The sequence below is a fragment of the Capsella rubella genome, unplaced genomic scaffold (assembly GCF_000375325.1).
Source record: "Capsella rubella cultivar Monte Gargano unplaced genomic scaffold, Caprub1_0 scaffold_8, whole genome shotgun sequence".
Classification (NCBI taxonomy): Eukaryota; Viridiplantae; Streptophyta; class Magnoliopsida; order Brassicales; family Brassicaceae; genus Capsella; species Capsella rubella.
In genome coordinates, this window is record NW_006238916.1 from 4574080 (window position 1) to 4588241 (window position 14162).

The 14162-nt window shown below is 35.9% G+C and overlaps 1 protein-coding gene and 1 long non-coding RNA gene across 3 annotated transcripts; both read left to right on the top strand.

Annotated features, from left to right (window-relative positions):
- Positions 1-7997: 7997 nt before the first annotated feature.
- LOC111832058 lies at positions 7998-10401 on the top strand. Of its 2 annotated transcripts, XM_023788314.1 has the most exons (3): positions 8027-8083; positions 8209-8268; positions 8689-9883. In XM_023788314.1, the coding sequence occupies exons 1-3, from the start codon at positions 8069-8071 to the stop codon at positions 9790-9792; spliced, it is 1179 nt and encodes a 392-aa protein (XP_023644082.1). In that variant the 5' UTR covers positions 8027-8068; the 3' UTR covers positions 9793-9883. The 2 variants fall into 2 exon arrangements, 1 of the variants encoding a protein (XP_023644082.1); XR_002835190.1 differs by lacking the exon at positions 8689-9883 and adding an exon at positions 10256-10401 and having other exon boundaries at positions 7998-8268.
- Positions 10402-12170: 1769 nt separating this feature from the next.
- LOC111828960 lies at positions 12171-14135 on the top strand. The gene is made up of 4 exons (XR_002832604.1): positions 12171-12262; positions 12636-12719; positions 13156-13486; positions 13610-14135. It is a non-coding gene; the product is annotated as an uncharacterized LOC111828960 (long non-coding RNA).
- Positions 14136-14162: the final 27 nt, after the last annotated feature.

Consider the following 14162-nt stretch of genomic DNA (forward strand, 5'->3'; position numbering starts at 1 on the left):
AACCCGTCTTCACTAACACCGTTGATTTTGGTTAGGCCACACACTCGATTGAATTCGTCGAGGTGGTCGAGAGGATCTTCCATGGACAGTCAATGAAACTTGTTTCCTTGTATCATCGAAATGAGACTACTCTTGATTTCAAAGTTATTGTATTGAAATGCGGGAGGCACGATCCCCTGACAAGTGGTGTGGTTTCGTGGGGCATCACCGGCTTTGATTAGTGTAGGTACCCTTGGTGGAGGGTCCATCTCCATTTGCTGATTGTCGATGGTTGATGTTTGAACGCGTTGCTTTCGGAGTTGTCTAGGCAAGCGGTCAATGTTGTTGAGATAATTGAGTAAGTGCTGATTACCCTTGAATATGGTGTGCATGCAAGGTGGCTCGATCAGTAACACGTCGTCAGGCTGGAACGGATCGGATGTAGACTCGGTCGAGTGCAGACTTTAGCTCGGTCGAGTGAGAAATGTAGCACGGTCGAGTGCAGAGTGTAGCTCGGTCGAGTGGGTACCTGAAACCCAGAAAACAAGCAAACAAACGAGCAAATTAGTAAACGAAGTAAAAGAACTTGATCTTGAAAGTGCTGTAATCCTAATTGGAACAAACAAACACCCAAATGGCAGCGGCGCCAAATTGAAACAAGGGTTTTGTGTGTCTTGGAGTTCAATTCCCCAGTGCAATGTAGTACATGAGGTTATCGATCCAATTGAGTGTGTTGTAAACAAGCAAGATATAACAGAACTATCGAGTCAAGCAAAGCAGTTGAAAGTTTGGGATTAAGAACTCAAATGCATAGAGGTAAACTACAGAATGGTAAACTAAAAGTTCTAAGAACAGTACTGAAGATAAGCTAAAGGATATAAGGATACTACTGAAGCGAAACTAAGAATGCAAGAACTACAAAATCAATATTGGAAGCAGAAATGAAAGCAGGTGAACAATTAGATAAACAAGGGTCTTAAGGATGGGCTAATGGGGTGATGAATCCTCTTAATCTCTTGGGGATGCTTAACATGCTCAAATAGATCTAATCCTAGACAATGAACCACTTAACCTAATTAGTCCAATCTCTTGGCAAAGATTATCTAATCTAAAGCACTTCCTAATCTCAACTTTCATTGATGAAACATGCAAAAGATAGGCATAAAGAACAAGCTCATTAATGTCAATCTACTCCTTAACAGTCAATCTTTTGGGTAAGTAAATAGATCTCTGGCATTAGTGGATCAGACATTCCATTGAACACTTTTTGAGTCCTGGAATGTCTAAGATCTAATCCCACATGGTAAATGCTAAGATTAGCAATTAAATCTCCTAATCCAAAAGGTATCTACCTGAATCTATACTTAAGCATCCCTAGAAACTAAGATTCCTCATCACCTAACCCATCCTCTAAACCTAGAAAACTACTCAGATCTGGAATTTATCATGAAGAACATAAACCCAGAAATTGATAAATCATGCATAACTAGATAGATAATGATCTAAGGAGCAAGATAATATAAAGAAGCAACACTAAAAACTCAACAGATCAAAAGATATTGATATTGCAAGTTTCTGGAAATGTTTGGTGGCTACAGAGAAAAACCCTAGTGAAAACTCAATTTTTGGGTTAATGACCCAAGGTCTCTATTTATACTAAGTGCAGGAAGCCCTAAAACAGAAAAAGACAAATTACAAAGTCGGTTTGAAAAGAGCTCGGTCGGGTTCATGTTGGGCTCGTTCGGGTCCTCTCTCGGCTCGTCCGAGTCCAGCTTCCTCCTCTAGGTTCGGGTGCTTGATCGTGCTCACCTTGGTCAGGCCGGATACGCTCGATCGGGTCCATGCTCTGAAGTGCCTTAGTGTACCTGTTTTAACTCTAAAATGCAAATGATATGCGAATGCCTATGCTAAATATCCTATATGTGAAATATGAAAGAAAAGGGGCTGATACTTAGTAGAAACAAGACTTTAAACATGCAAACAATGCACAAAACATATGCTTAAAATAGTAGAAATATGAAGTTATCAATATTGCTCTAACTTTAATTTTCTGTCATGTTGTTTAGTGTTTATTGATAAGAAGCTAAGTTAGTCCTAAGCTTTAAAAAGCTATTATAACATTTTACTACCTCTCCACAATAAAGTCTCCTTAACAGTTAGTTAGAATTTAGTATTTGAGAATGAAGTACGATAAGTGAAAAATATATTAATATTAAAGATCGATATAATTTATTCAGAAAACAAAACAATTAAAAGAAGTGTATGAAAACAACACTTATTCAAGCATAGCAAAAGAAAACATAGTCTTACAACTTTGAAATAGGGACTACGCATAATCTTAGATGGTTTTATTTGGATGACAACACACTCACTGTAGGATAGCTAATTCTTCTCAACCTTGATCTTCACTCCAACAGTAGGCTTACTTCCATCATTCTCTGATTTGGTTACAACTTGTCCGTTAGTTTCTTTGACATTTCGGCCACGATTTGCTTCTTTATCATTTTTAACTTCAGTGGTAGCTTGCTCACCAAATTCTGGGTTTGATTTCTCTGTCTATTGGTTCAATACACAACCTCTTAGAAGTAAGTAGAGGTTTGGTCTGCTGGGCCATCTGTGGTACCACAAGCACGCTTCGAAGAAAGATTCATTGAATGTGATATATCCTGAAAAAGATGATAGCTGATGTACATTGTCGCCGACGGACAAGCTGAACTACTCGCTGACAAGCATGTTGAACTACTCACTGACAAACTTGTTGAACTACACAAGATTGCAAGCTGTGAGGATTTTAAGTCTTTTGACACTTGGCTCAGCCATGAAGGGAGCCCATACACTTATTTGAATAACCATAAGGCCCCAGCCTATGGAGAACAACCTAAGAGAAGACCCAACTCCAAACCATTCTTTGAATCAAGGCAGTTGATCTACTTGGAGCGAGATAAGGAAACTATCATTTTTTTTCTTTTGAGCGTGTCCCAAATACAAATATGGAAACCATGAGGATATTTATATCATAGAAGACTTGTGCAACACAACCTTTGGTACACCATACCACACAAGAAACCAACGAGTCACTATTTACCATACATGGAGGCAAAGGAGATCAAGCTGCAAAGACTCCTTCCTTATTCACTTATGCACAATACATTTTGAAACTTCTTAAAATTAACATAGGCACTCCAAGGAGTCATGGATTCGCACCCAAACTTTCACGACTCAAGGCATCTCTCTACTTGCCTTATTTTGCCAATTTGGTTCATAAAGTCCCAACGGCTAGTGTATTTAATTTTGGGTGATTTTCTTCGGGAGAGAATCATTGATTGGAACATCATCAAAAACTCTCAACTGGGATAGATGATCTGCTACTCCATTCTATATTCCTTTCTTATCCTTGATCTCCAAATCAAACTCTTGGAACGACTAAATCCATCTCAACAATCTTCACTTAGCATTTTTCTTGGCCAAACGGTGTCTTATGCCGCATGATTCATGTGAACATCCACCTTAGAATCAACCAAGTAGGATCTGAACTTCTCAAAAGCTAAGACTATAGCGAAAAGCTCTATTTTAGTCGTGGCATACTTGGCTTGAGCGTCATCTAAAGTTCTTCTAGCATAGTAAATGACGTGAAGCTTCTTATATTTTCTTTGACTAAGCACCACTCAAACCGGAAAGTCACTCGCATCGCACATAATCTCAAAAGCTATAACACTACGAAAATTCTTACAAAATAAATGGTAGGAAGATTTTTCTACCCAAAAACTATGCATTTACGACAAAAACACAAAGGGGTAGGAAAAAGGAAGAGCATTAATTACGAGAATTAGTGTAAGAAAGTGGAAGGAATATTTCCTACTAATTTCTTTGAAATAATAATTTTGTAGGAAATGTTGAAGGAAGCGTAAAGGAATGTTGAAGGAAATAACGCATAGAGAATTTGGTAGGAATATTTCTTTGAAGGAAATAAGAAGGAAATTAATTTGTAGGAAATTAGTAGGTTACTATTTGGTGCTAGTGGACACGGACGTTGATAACAAGTTGATAATCTAGTGTGATGGGTAAGTTGATAATTCAGTGCAAGTTGATAATTAAGTGCGGTTGGTGGAATAATATATATTTTGGTAGGAAATGTGTAAGAAACATATATTTTTGTAGCTATATAAATACTCAAACGTTTCTTATGATAATCACAACTCTCGTTTACACATCTCTCTCATACATATTGCCTTACGAGTTGAGGTTTTCTTAAAGAAAGTTGTGAAAAAGAAAAATTTTGTTATTTCAGAAAAATTTACTTTTTGTATTTGAAAATAAAATTTTCTAATATTTCCTATGAAAAAATTTTCAGTCATAAACAGACATGCTGACGAGGGATTATGGAGCAGGACTTACCGAATTCATGCACTTTGCTATGAATCAAGAAAGCTGCATGATAAATAATAAAAAAATTTATCGACAAGGATGTAGTTTGGTGTCATAACTACAGAGATGGGATAATGGCGAGTTACAAAATATGGTTTTATCATGGGAAAAAGATGCATTCCATGTTGGTAGTTCTAGTGGAAATGCATCAGAGAGGGTAGAAAAATCTATGATTAGAGAACAGGAGGTAGGTACAACTCAAATGGTTCATGATGCTTATAAGGAAAATATCAATACATATCAGAACTTGAGAATACTATTGAAGAACCAAATGTAGAAGCTAGAAAGTTTTATGATATGCTAGATTCTTCGAAGAGTAAGTTATATGAAGGTTGTAAGGAAGGTCTTTCTCCTTTATTTGCTGCAATTAGAATGATGAATAAAAAGACGGATTACAATTTACCTGAAGATTGTGTAGATGCTTGGGCAGATTTTGTAAAAGAAATATTGCCCGAAGAAAACATCTCACCAGCTTCTTATACTGAAATTGTAAAGCTTGTTTATGGTCTTGGTTTGCCTTATCAAATTATCGATATTTGTATCGACAACTATATGATTTACTGGCAGTCAGACGCGGACTACTTAGCTTGTCGGTTTTGTGGGAAGCCTTGGTTTCAAAATACTGGTGGAAGGTCTCGAGTGCCATTTAAACATATACGGTATTTACCAATAGGAGATCGGTTGAAGCGGTTATATCAACAAACCTGCACGGCTGGAGCTATGAGATGGCACCACGAGCATTTAAACCCTTAAGGTCAGATTGCGCATCCCTTAGACGCTAAGGCATGGAAACATTTTCAAAAAATGTATCCAAGTTTTGCAGAAGAAATCAGAAAAGTGTAGATGGGACTATGTACAGATGGTTTCAACCCCTTTGCAAAGCATGGACGACAATATTCTTTGTGGCCAGTTATTCTAACACCTTACAATCTGCTTCCATCTTTGTGTATGAAACAAGAGTTTCAATTTCTCTCATTAATTGTTCCTAGTCCAGAACACTCAAAGAGATCCCTAGATGTCTTCTTAAAACCTTTGATTCATGAGTTACAAGTCTTGTGGGAGCACGGAGTTCGAGCTTATAATGTCTCATGGCAACAAAATTTTACGATGCGAGTTGTCGTATTGGAAAGATCTCCTGTTAAAACACAATCTTGATGTCATGCACACTAAGAAGAATTTCTTCGACAACTTAATCAATACTGTTTTAAATGTCCTAGGAAAGACAAAAGACAATATGAAGTCAATAATAGAATTACCTCTGGTATGTTACCATCCTCATCTACATGTCTTACCTAACAGTAAAGGTCTAATCCCAAAATTCAGATTGAATGCAGAAGGTAAGGATGCATTTTTTAGGTGGAATGTCCATAAAGTAAAATTTCCTGACGGAAATGCTTATAACCTACGAAATTGTGTTGACAACCAAGAAGGTTGTTTATCAGAGATGAAGAGTCATGATTGGCATGTGTTTATGCAACGCTTACTTTCATTTGCATTTCTTAAGCTCCTCCCAAAAAATGAATATGAAACTATCGTAGATACAAATAAATAATCGTATTCATTATCATTTTTCTAAATAAAATATATTAACATATATAAATATATTTTCCCATAATTACTTGTAAGAATTAGTGCTTTCTTTCGACACCTATGCGCAAGATCACTTACGGAAGATGGCAGTAGACGATTATCGGATAACATACCCTTTCTTATATGAAACTTGGAGAGAATATTCTCACCGTCATTATTTGATGTAATGGAGCATCTTTCAATTCCCCTTCCTAAGGTGGCAGATATGGGGGTCTAGTTCAATATCGGTGGATATACCCATTCGAAAGATTCAGGTTCCATCTGAAAAAACATGTGAAGAATTTAAGCAAAGTCGAAGGTTCGATTATCGCACAAAGCATCAATGGATAAATATCAAATTTGGCTGCCCATTATTTTCCCGAAGTGTTCAAACAAAAAGCAGATAACCTACCCGTTTTGATGATAAAGGACAAAAACCCCAATATATAACTTTTGTTCCAGATATGTTTACACAAATCGGCCAGTTAAGTGGGAAACGAAGACAAAGGTTTCTTACAAAAGGAGTATAAAAACACTTGCATGCCTACATTTTTCTTAACTATGAGGACTTGTTGACATATGAAAGGTATATTTACCTGATTTCAATTTAATTTATATTTAGTTTTCAAAACTTGTCATCATTACCTACACTATTTTTTGAACATGATGTATCTCGAGCAATTACGAACAGCTTACCCATATTATGATGACGAGAATCTTATTAGGATAAAACAAACTGAATTTCTACCTTGGATGAAATTAAATGTGAGTAAATTTTTACTAACTGTTGATGATCATATTACTTCCATTAACAATGTTAAATACAGGTACAATCATGCAACAATAGAGGTGAACGCGTATCCACTTGGTTATAAGAGCTGGTAGATGATCCAATGTCACTTACAAAATTCACAAGCTTACTACACCCGTCGCTATGCATTCAAGGTTTTTAAGGAGAGTAAAAATAGGAAAACGATAAAATACGAAGTTTTAAAGGAGATTTTGGAGATATAGTTCACTGGTGTTACTAATATTAAATGCATAGCTTTTATGTGTGATTGGTACGATCCATCTTTCGAACGGAGAGTTTGTGTTAAAAAATTTAGAGTAATTTCTGTAAAAATGTCAAGGAAACTTGATAGGTATGATACTTTCATCCTAGCATCACAAGGAGACCAAGTGTGTTACATTCCATATCCTCGCGTTACCAAAAAGCAAGATTCTTGGGTTATGGTTACACAAATAAGTCTTAGAGGTAGCGTACATGGAGTTATAGAAATCAGTCTTTTACAACAGACATTTTTGGGAACATCCATTATGTTGAACTTATTCATGATGAAACTTTTGACGGCCAATTAGAAGAAGAGACAATCATTGATGATATTTTGAATTTTTCTGATGAAGAGTTTGGAGAGTTTGAAGAAGAGTCAAATTCTGTATCTTCTAGATCATACTCTGACACGGAATAATAAATATATAGTTCTAAAATCATATCCTCGATTTGTTTATAAAGAACTAATTTGTATCATATTTTTTATTCGGCCTATAATTATAATTGTACTTACTCATTAATTCGTATCAATTGTATAAGACAATAAAAATTAATTTGTATCATATTTATTTTAAAAATATATTTTTTATAAACTATTAAACACAAAATAATTAATTATGATTTGTACTTATTTATTAATTTGTATCAATTGTATAAGACGATAAAAATTAATTTGTATCATAACTTTTTTAAAAAAATACTTTTTATAAATTACTAAACACAATAAATAATTATAGTTTGTTTATAAATTGTTTAAAAATAACTAATGATAAAGATATTTTTTATTTTACTTAGCACAAAATAGAAGACTTATAAGAAATAAAGAATTTGGGCCTCAAACAGCTGTTGGGCCTCCAGAATTTTATTTGATCCATTAAAACAAAAGAAAAAAACTCTAAACACTCTAACTCTTTTACATCTCTTCCGCCGTCTAAAAACCACGATCTCTTCCACCTACACTCGGCTACTTCTCTCTGCTTCTCTTCTCTGGATCGACACCTTCTCTTGCCAAGGTCATGACTTCTTCTCCTAGCGCCACAACAAATGACTGCATCGCAGGTTCCTTCCTCTTCTCACCTCTTCTCACCCTCTAACTCTCTGCTTCTTCTTTGTATGTAACTGCAATCTGGTCCAAAATCTCTACACTCTACTTCACAAAATCGTCCAACTCAATACATCTATAGAAATGTCAAAGGAGGAGAGAAGAGTTCTCTTGTACTCATGTACCACCTTTCCAATTATCAGTAAGTTACTATCAATTCTCTGTTTTGGTAGAACCGATAATAGGTTTTTGATTCTACTTAGGTTCATTTCTGATTTTTTTTTTGTGATTTTCCGGTTATTGTTCGATTGTGTGTTCTGCATGTCCATGTGTGTTCAATACAGTGTATGTTCTGTCATCTAAATGTGTCTTCTCTCCGTCTTACCTTTGTCAAATGTGTTAAGTCCAGAACAAATTAGAAATCGACAACATGTGTTATGTCAATGTGTAATCGAGCAATGTTGTTATGTTATTTTATGGTATTCTATAAATTTTATAATTTCAGAAATGTCTACTCCCTCTTAATATCACTTTTGTCACAATAAGTAGGTATAAGGAGATAAGATTTCATAAGTTTCCAATACATTATGTTTAACTCCTTCCTTAACTGATTTGTGATGAGGACATCCAAACCACATCATACGAGAATCAAACTAGACCAGCCGGTTCGAGCCTCAAACCAACCATACCAGACAAAAATGAAGGATTCTTGCCCAAATGGAGTTCCGATGAAGCGCAAGGCCTAGGGTTGATTATTCATCATAAAATCACCCCTAAGAAGACTAATGGTTCAGGAGAAATCAGAAATCAACGGACCAGATTGAAGACTCTCCACGACGACCCATCCGGACATTACCATGTTCAGTTCCACCGACCTTATGAAGACGTTTCTCGACCAACAATGAGTATTCACTCGAAAAGTGACCATTTCATGAAGATCTATCGAGCCAGAATTGAAGAAGAACGATCCGAAATCATAATCGTTCATGAAGACCCGTTTCCACCATACCACGAGCAAGGGTATGGAACCGCCGGCCAAACCACACGTCCATTCCAGTTGGGATTTAATATCCATCCCAAATATGGATATTTTAAAAGGAATGAACGAGCAACATCAGTCCCCCATCGAGGTATTTTGAGAGATGGCCATGAGAGCATCCTCGGACACGTTCATTGGCGAGCTAAGCCGCAGTTTGGAGAATTAACTCGTCCATTTGATCTCGGCTTCATTATTCACCATCAAATCAACTATTTGGAGCATATTGATCGAGCCAAAATACCCCTGGTTCGAATTTGTTTAGTACTTGCGCATTTGGCCTTACCCGAGGGCCATGTGTTACCAAAAATGGAACTTTCCTTATTTGGTTTCTTCGAGGATTATGTTTGGCGACCTGGAGAACTTATTTATCATCTAGAGACAGTCCAAGATGCCACACCATGCACCAGCATCCAGAGGATTAGGCGAATCCTCTTGCACCTCTACTTTCCTATTCTAGAAGCATTCACACTTGGAGCTTTAAATCTACAACGGCTCTTTCTCTATCAAAGCTGCTGCATTTTAAAGGCACTAAAACCATTCCAGAGAGTCCCAAGATGTTGCACCTATCTTCCCAAGCTCTCAAGATACAAGCTAGAAGACATTCCTTATTTGGCCGATTTTCTCATAAAGTCACAAACGGCTCTATGCTTTAAATTTTGCGATTCTTTTCTTGTTTTAGCTTATTAGGACCGTTGTTTATGAGCCTATAAAATCTCAGCTTTGTTTTCAATGTAAAACACCCTTGATCATTGAAATTAAAAGAAAGCGTTTTCTTCTTTATAAAGTTCGAGTAACTTTGTGTTTGTTTGTTCTTTAGATTTAAGTGTGTGATTCACTATAGTCTATTGAAGCTGCGAATTAAGAGTGTGTTGAATGATTCATCCCTCTTGTTCGTCCATTGATTGAGCGAGTCAATCACGTCTATCCATCGATCCATCGATCGATTCTTCTTTGTTCGTGGTTCCATCGAGAGAGAGCGAAGGCCAACTCGATAAACCCTTTATGTACATCCGTTAGCCCTTCGGAGCGTATATCAATTTGTAACAATAATTTCTAGCCGCGTGTGCGCCAAGACTTTCTACAACACATTGTAGAGCACCAACGTGGATATGATTTAACTTGTCCTAACTACTGTTTGGATGACTTACAGAGGTTTCAGCGGCACGCACGCTTTCACCCCACATCAAATAGAAGTGAAGGACTCGAATCTAATTAACCGAAGCAGGCAAGCGAAGAATCTATAGTTCCTATTTTAGTGGATGTATCTGACCTTTTGCGAGCACCTAGACGGTCTCACCTCCCAGTCCTATGCCCAGACCGTGATTTTCGGTAAAAACATTTTTATGATTTTTAGGTTGTTTGTTTGTATTACATTGATGTTTAAGCTTATCAACACTTTTTTGTATTACATATATATAATTTTCTGTTCTTTTCATCGTTTTAAATATTTTTTTGTCAATTTAATAATTTATAATCGATTTAAAACTTAATTATGTAATTTATTGAATATTTAGTATTTCCTACCAAATACATTTGAAGGAATATTGGAGTGTGATCTTTTGAATGAAAGCTGAAGGAAAATTTCTAGGAAACTGGAGTGAAAAAATTTGTTGGAAATTGGAATGAATAGAGTTTTCTTAGGAAAATAGAAGGAAAGCCTTTCGAAGGAAATTGAAAATGCCAAAATTTCCTACGAAAATACCTACAAAAGTTCCTTCAACGCGTTTTGTTTTTCTTTCTCTTGAGTCTTGCATTTGTTAATAGCTATGTTTTGAGAAAAAAAAATTTGAAAATGCCAAAATTTGTTAATAGCTATGTAGCTTTGCAGTTTCATTTAATCTCTAGTTGAATCTATAACCTCCAAACTATTGTGGATTTTCAAAAACCGCGTGTATATTGTCCTTTTCAAGTGGCCAAATCTTCCACTCCCAATGCATACAATCTATGCTTCCTATCATCCCTAGTAATCCGCGTATCTCACCAATATCGAGTAGTCGTTGAAGATCTTGGGATGTCGATTTTCTTAGATACTCTTCTTCAAACAATTGTATGATTCCTTCAACAAAATGTATCAAACATGAAAATGCAGTGATTCGCAGGTATTCGTCAACTATATCAGATGCATTGCCATATGCAACCATACGAATGGCGGTTGTTGTCTATTGTAGTGCAGAGAGACCAAACCTTCTGGTAGCATCTTGTCTTTGTTGAAAGAATATTATTTCATTTGAGAGTTGATCAACAAGACAAATGAACAAGTAATTGTTTATCCTAAAACGACGTCGGAAAATATTAGGTGGGTATGTTGCATCTTTTTTGGAATAAGGATATGTCCTTGTTCACGATCTCTTTCAATATAGGCTTTTTTCTTGGTCTTGGTTGCTTCTCGAAGTACCCATTATTTTCTGATATGATCGTCAAAAGCTTAATTAAATGCATCGTTCATCATATCTTTGAGATTATTACGTGAAGAAGAAGAAGACATTTTCTAGTGTTTGGAAACAAATTTTGGAAGAAATGGGAAATTAATAAATTACAAAATTTAAGGTGAAAAAACAAAAGGAAAATATTTGTAATGTTTAAAGAAAAAGAACTTGGAATATATGAGAAAAGGAATTTCTTGTCAGAAAATTATACATGGAACCAATGTAAATAAAAAGAGAAGATAGCAAAGAGAAATAGGAAAAATTAAAATAACAAAGAGAACTTCGAATAAGTGAAAATGTCTCATACATGGTGTTATTAATGGCCTGTTCGTTTTCCTGTCGCTGGCGACAGAAACCTGCGATAGTGACCAAACGTCGTTCGTTTGATTGTCGCTAGTTTAGCGACCGGTCGCAGCGATTGTCGCCAGCGATCTGCGATTGTAAATTCACGTCCCCAATTTTTACAGCGATTGAATTCAAAAATGCGGCGACTGCTTTTAGATTTTTTTATAAAAATACTGTAATACCCTTGATATTTTTGTGAAACCTCAAAAAAAACCTAAACCTAAAATCCCAGATTATCAATTCCTCTCATCTTCTCTTCTCTCCTCTTCTTCATCTCTCCTGAAAATAGAAGAACCAATCTCTGTGATTTGATCTCTCTCTTCTCTCCTCTTCTTCGATTCTTCTATGGCGATTCAATCTCTGGTGACATAAAGCTTCTATTTTTCGTAAGCTTAAGTTTCCCATTATCTTTTCTCCCGTTCGATATGTATGGTTTTGAAAAGTTTAGTTTCATTTTGGTGAGTTATTGTTTGTTGTTATTGTGTGACCTTCTTGTTGTTAGCTATAAGAGCTTTATGGGTTTGGAAATTTTAACAAAGAAGTTTCTTGGATTGAAGCTAGGAAAGTGTACTTGGGTTTGCACATTTACTAATGGATTTGCTAATATTGGAGGGTTTGAACTATTATCAAGTTCTGTGTATAGGGTTTTAGTTTTAATTGCTGAAATAGTATTGTGTGGTAGGTTTAGTGTGATGCTCTTGTTTATGGCTTTATGATGGTTAGAACTGTTTTTGACATTTCACTGAAACACATACACAGGACACAGCAGGATAATACACACAGGTCAAGGAGAAGTGTGGTGGAACCTGTGGTATTTTCTGAAATCCATCTCGTCTAGTGCAGGTATATAAACTAGTTTTAGTCCAAACGATGTTAGTATAATATTAGATGAAGAATCTGATATTTTTTGTGAACACAGTCCCAAAACTTCCGTGACCAATCATTGTGCTGAGCTTAACATGTGTGTTCTTGATGTTGTTGAGTTTAGTAATTGTATTATTTGCCTAGCTATTTACGTCAATGATCATTATTCCACAAGGTTTGATTTTTCTTTGCTTTTCCAATGGTTTCATTTTTTATTTGTTTTTAGTTACGATTATTTTATAATGTGTATATGCATTTACTCTAGTCTTTATTTAGGAGTAAACATAAGAAGTATTAATTAGCCTCTCTTTATTGTTTCCATCTGCAGCTTGTGTGATATGTTGTTATACAATGCTATCTCTTACTTTAAGATGAACAATGATGATGTAAGTAATTTCTTTTCTTTGTTTTGTAGAAATCTATGTTTGAATTTGGTTGGTTTTTATTGAATTAAGATTTGGTCGGATGAAGAATGTCGGTATTTTCTTCAACTTTGTATAACTGAGAAAAGAATGGGCAACAGAACAAAGACTGGACTGACTTTAATTGGAAAGGCGTCTATCGCAAAGAATTTTGAAGAGAAATTCCAAAAAAGATATGGTTGGGATAAGTTTAAAAACAAGTATGATGTATGTAGAAGAGCATACAACAAGTATAAGAAGTTGCTCCATAACAGAACAAGAATGAGTTTTGGTGCTCTTGGAAGAATAAACATGAGTGATTACTGGTGGAATGAAAGAATTAAGGTAACTTCTCTTTCTCTCTGTTTCTTTTACTTATGCTTCCTTGGCTGGTTTTACTTATGGATTCTTGGCTGGTTTGCTAGTTTCGTTTATGGTTCTAACAAATGTTTAATTTTATGTGTATAGGAATGGCCAGAAGCTACGAAGTATAAGAACAAACATTTGCCCAACATGGACGTTTTTATAGATGAATTTTGTGCAGTTCATGTTACTGGAGCAGAGGGATAGAGTGCCTAACAAGGAGAAACAAGTTTAGATTCTAGAGTGGATGCAGAAAATGATGATGAAGCAGATTCAGTTGATACAAATATGGCACCACCAGTGCTAGAAACACAGTTTAGAAAGAAAGCGTAAGGAGGTTGATATAGCTACAGAGACTTCCGCTTCACGAAACACGATTCGTACACGTAAGAATGAATTAGTTGAGAAAATGTTGGAGCGTGATGATTGCTGCAGTGTGTACGTGTAGTAGAGATTCTGAATGAGTTGCCTAGACTGACAATGTGGTCGCGTTTCCACGGAGCCTCGGTTGACCATCTTCTGGCAGACGCCGCTAATCGACAGGGTTTCATCGCATTTCCTAGTATTGAGGATAAGATTAGTTATTTGGAGCATAGGACTGGAATTAACTTTGATGACCAAACCTTTTTATTTTTCTGTTGTTGGTTTTTTTTTTTTG

What these genes read in the sequence shown, in the direction of transcription:
- LOC111832058 (XM_023788314.1), top strand. An exon ending in TACCACCTTTCCAATTATCA is followed by an intron (nt 8,269 to 8,688) that starts GTAAGTTACTAT and finishes ATTTGTGATGAG; the next exon opens with GACATCCAAACCACATCATA.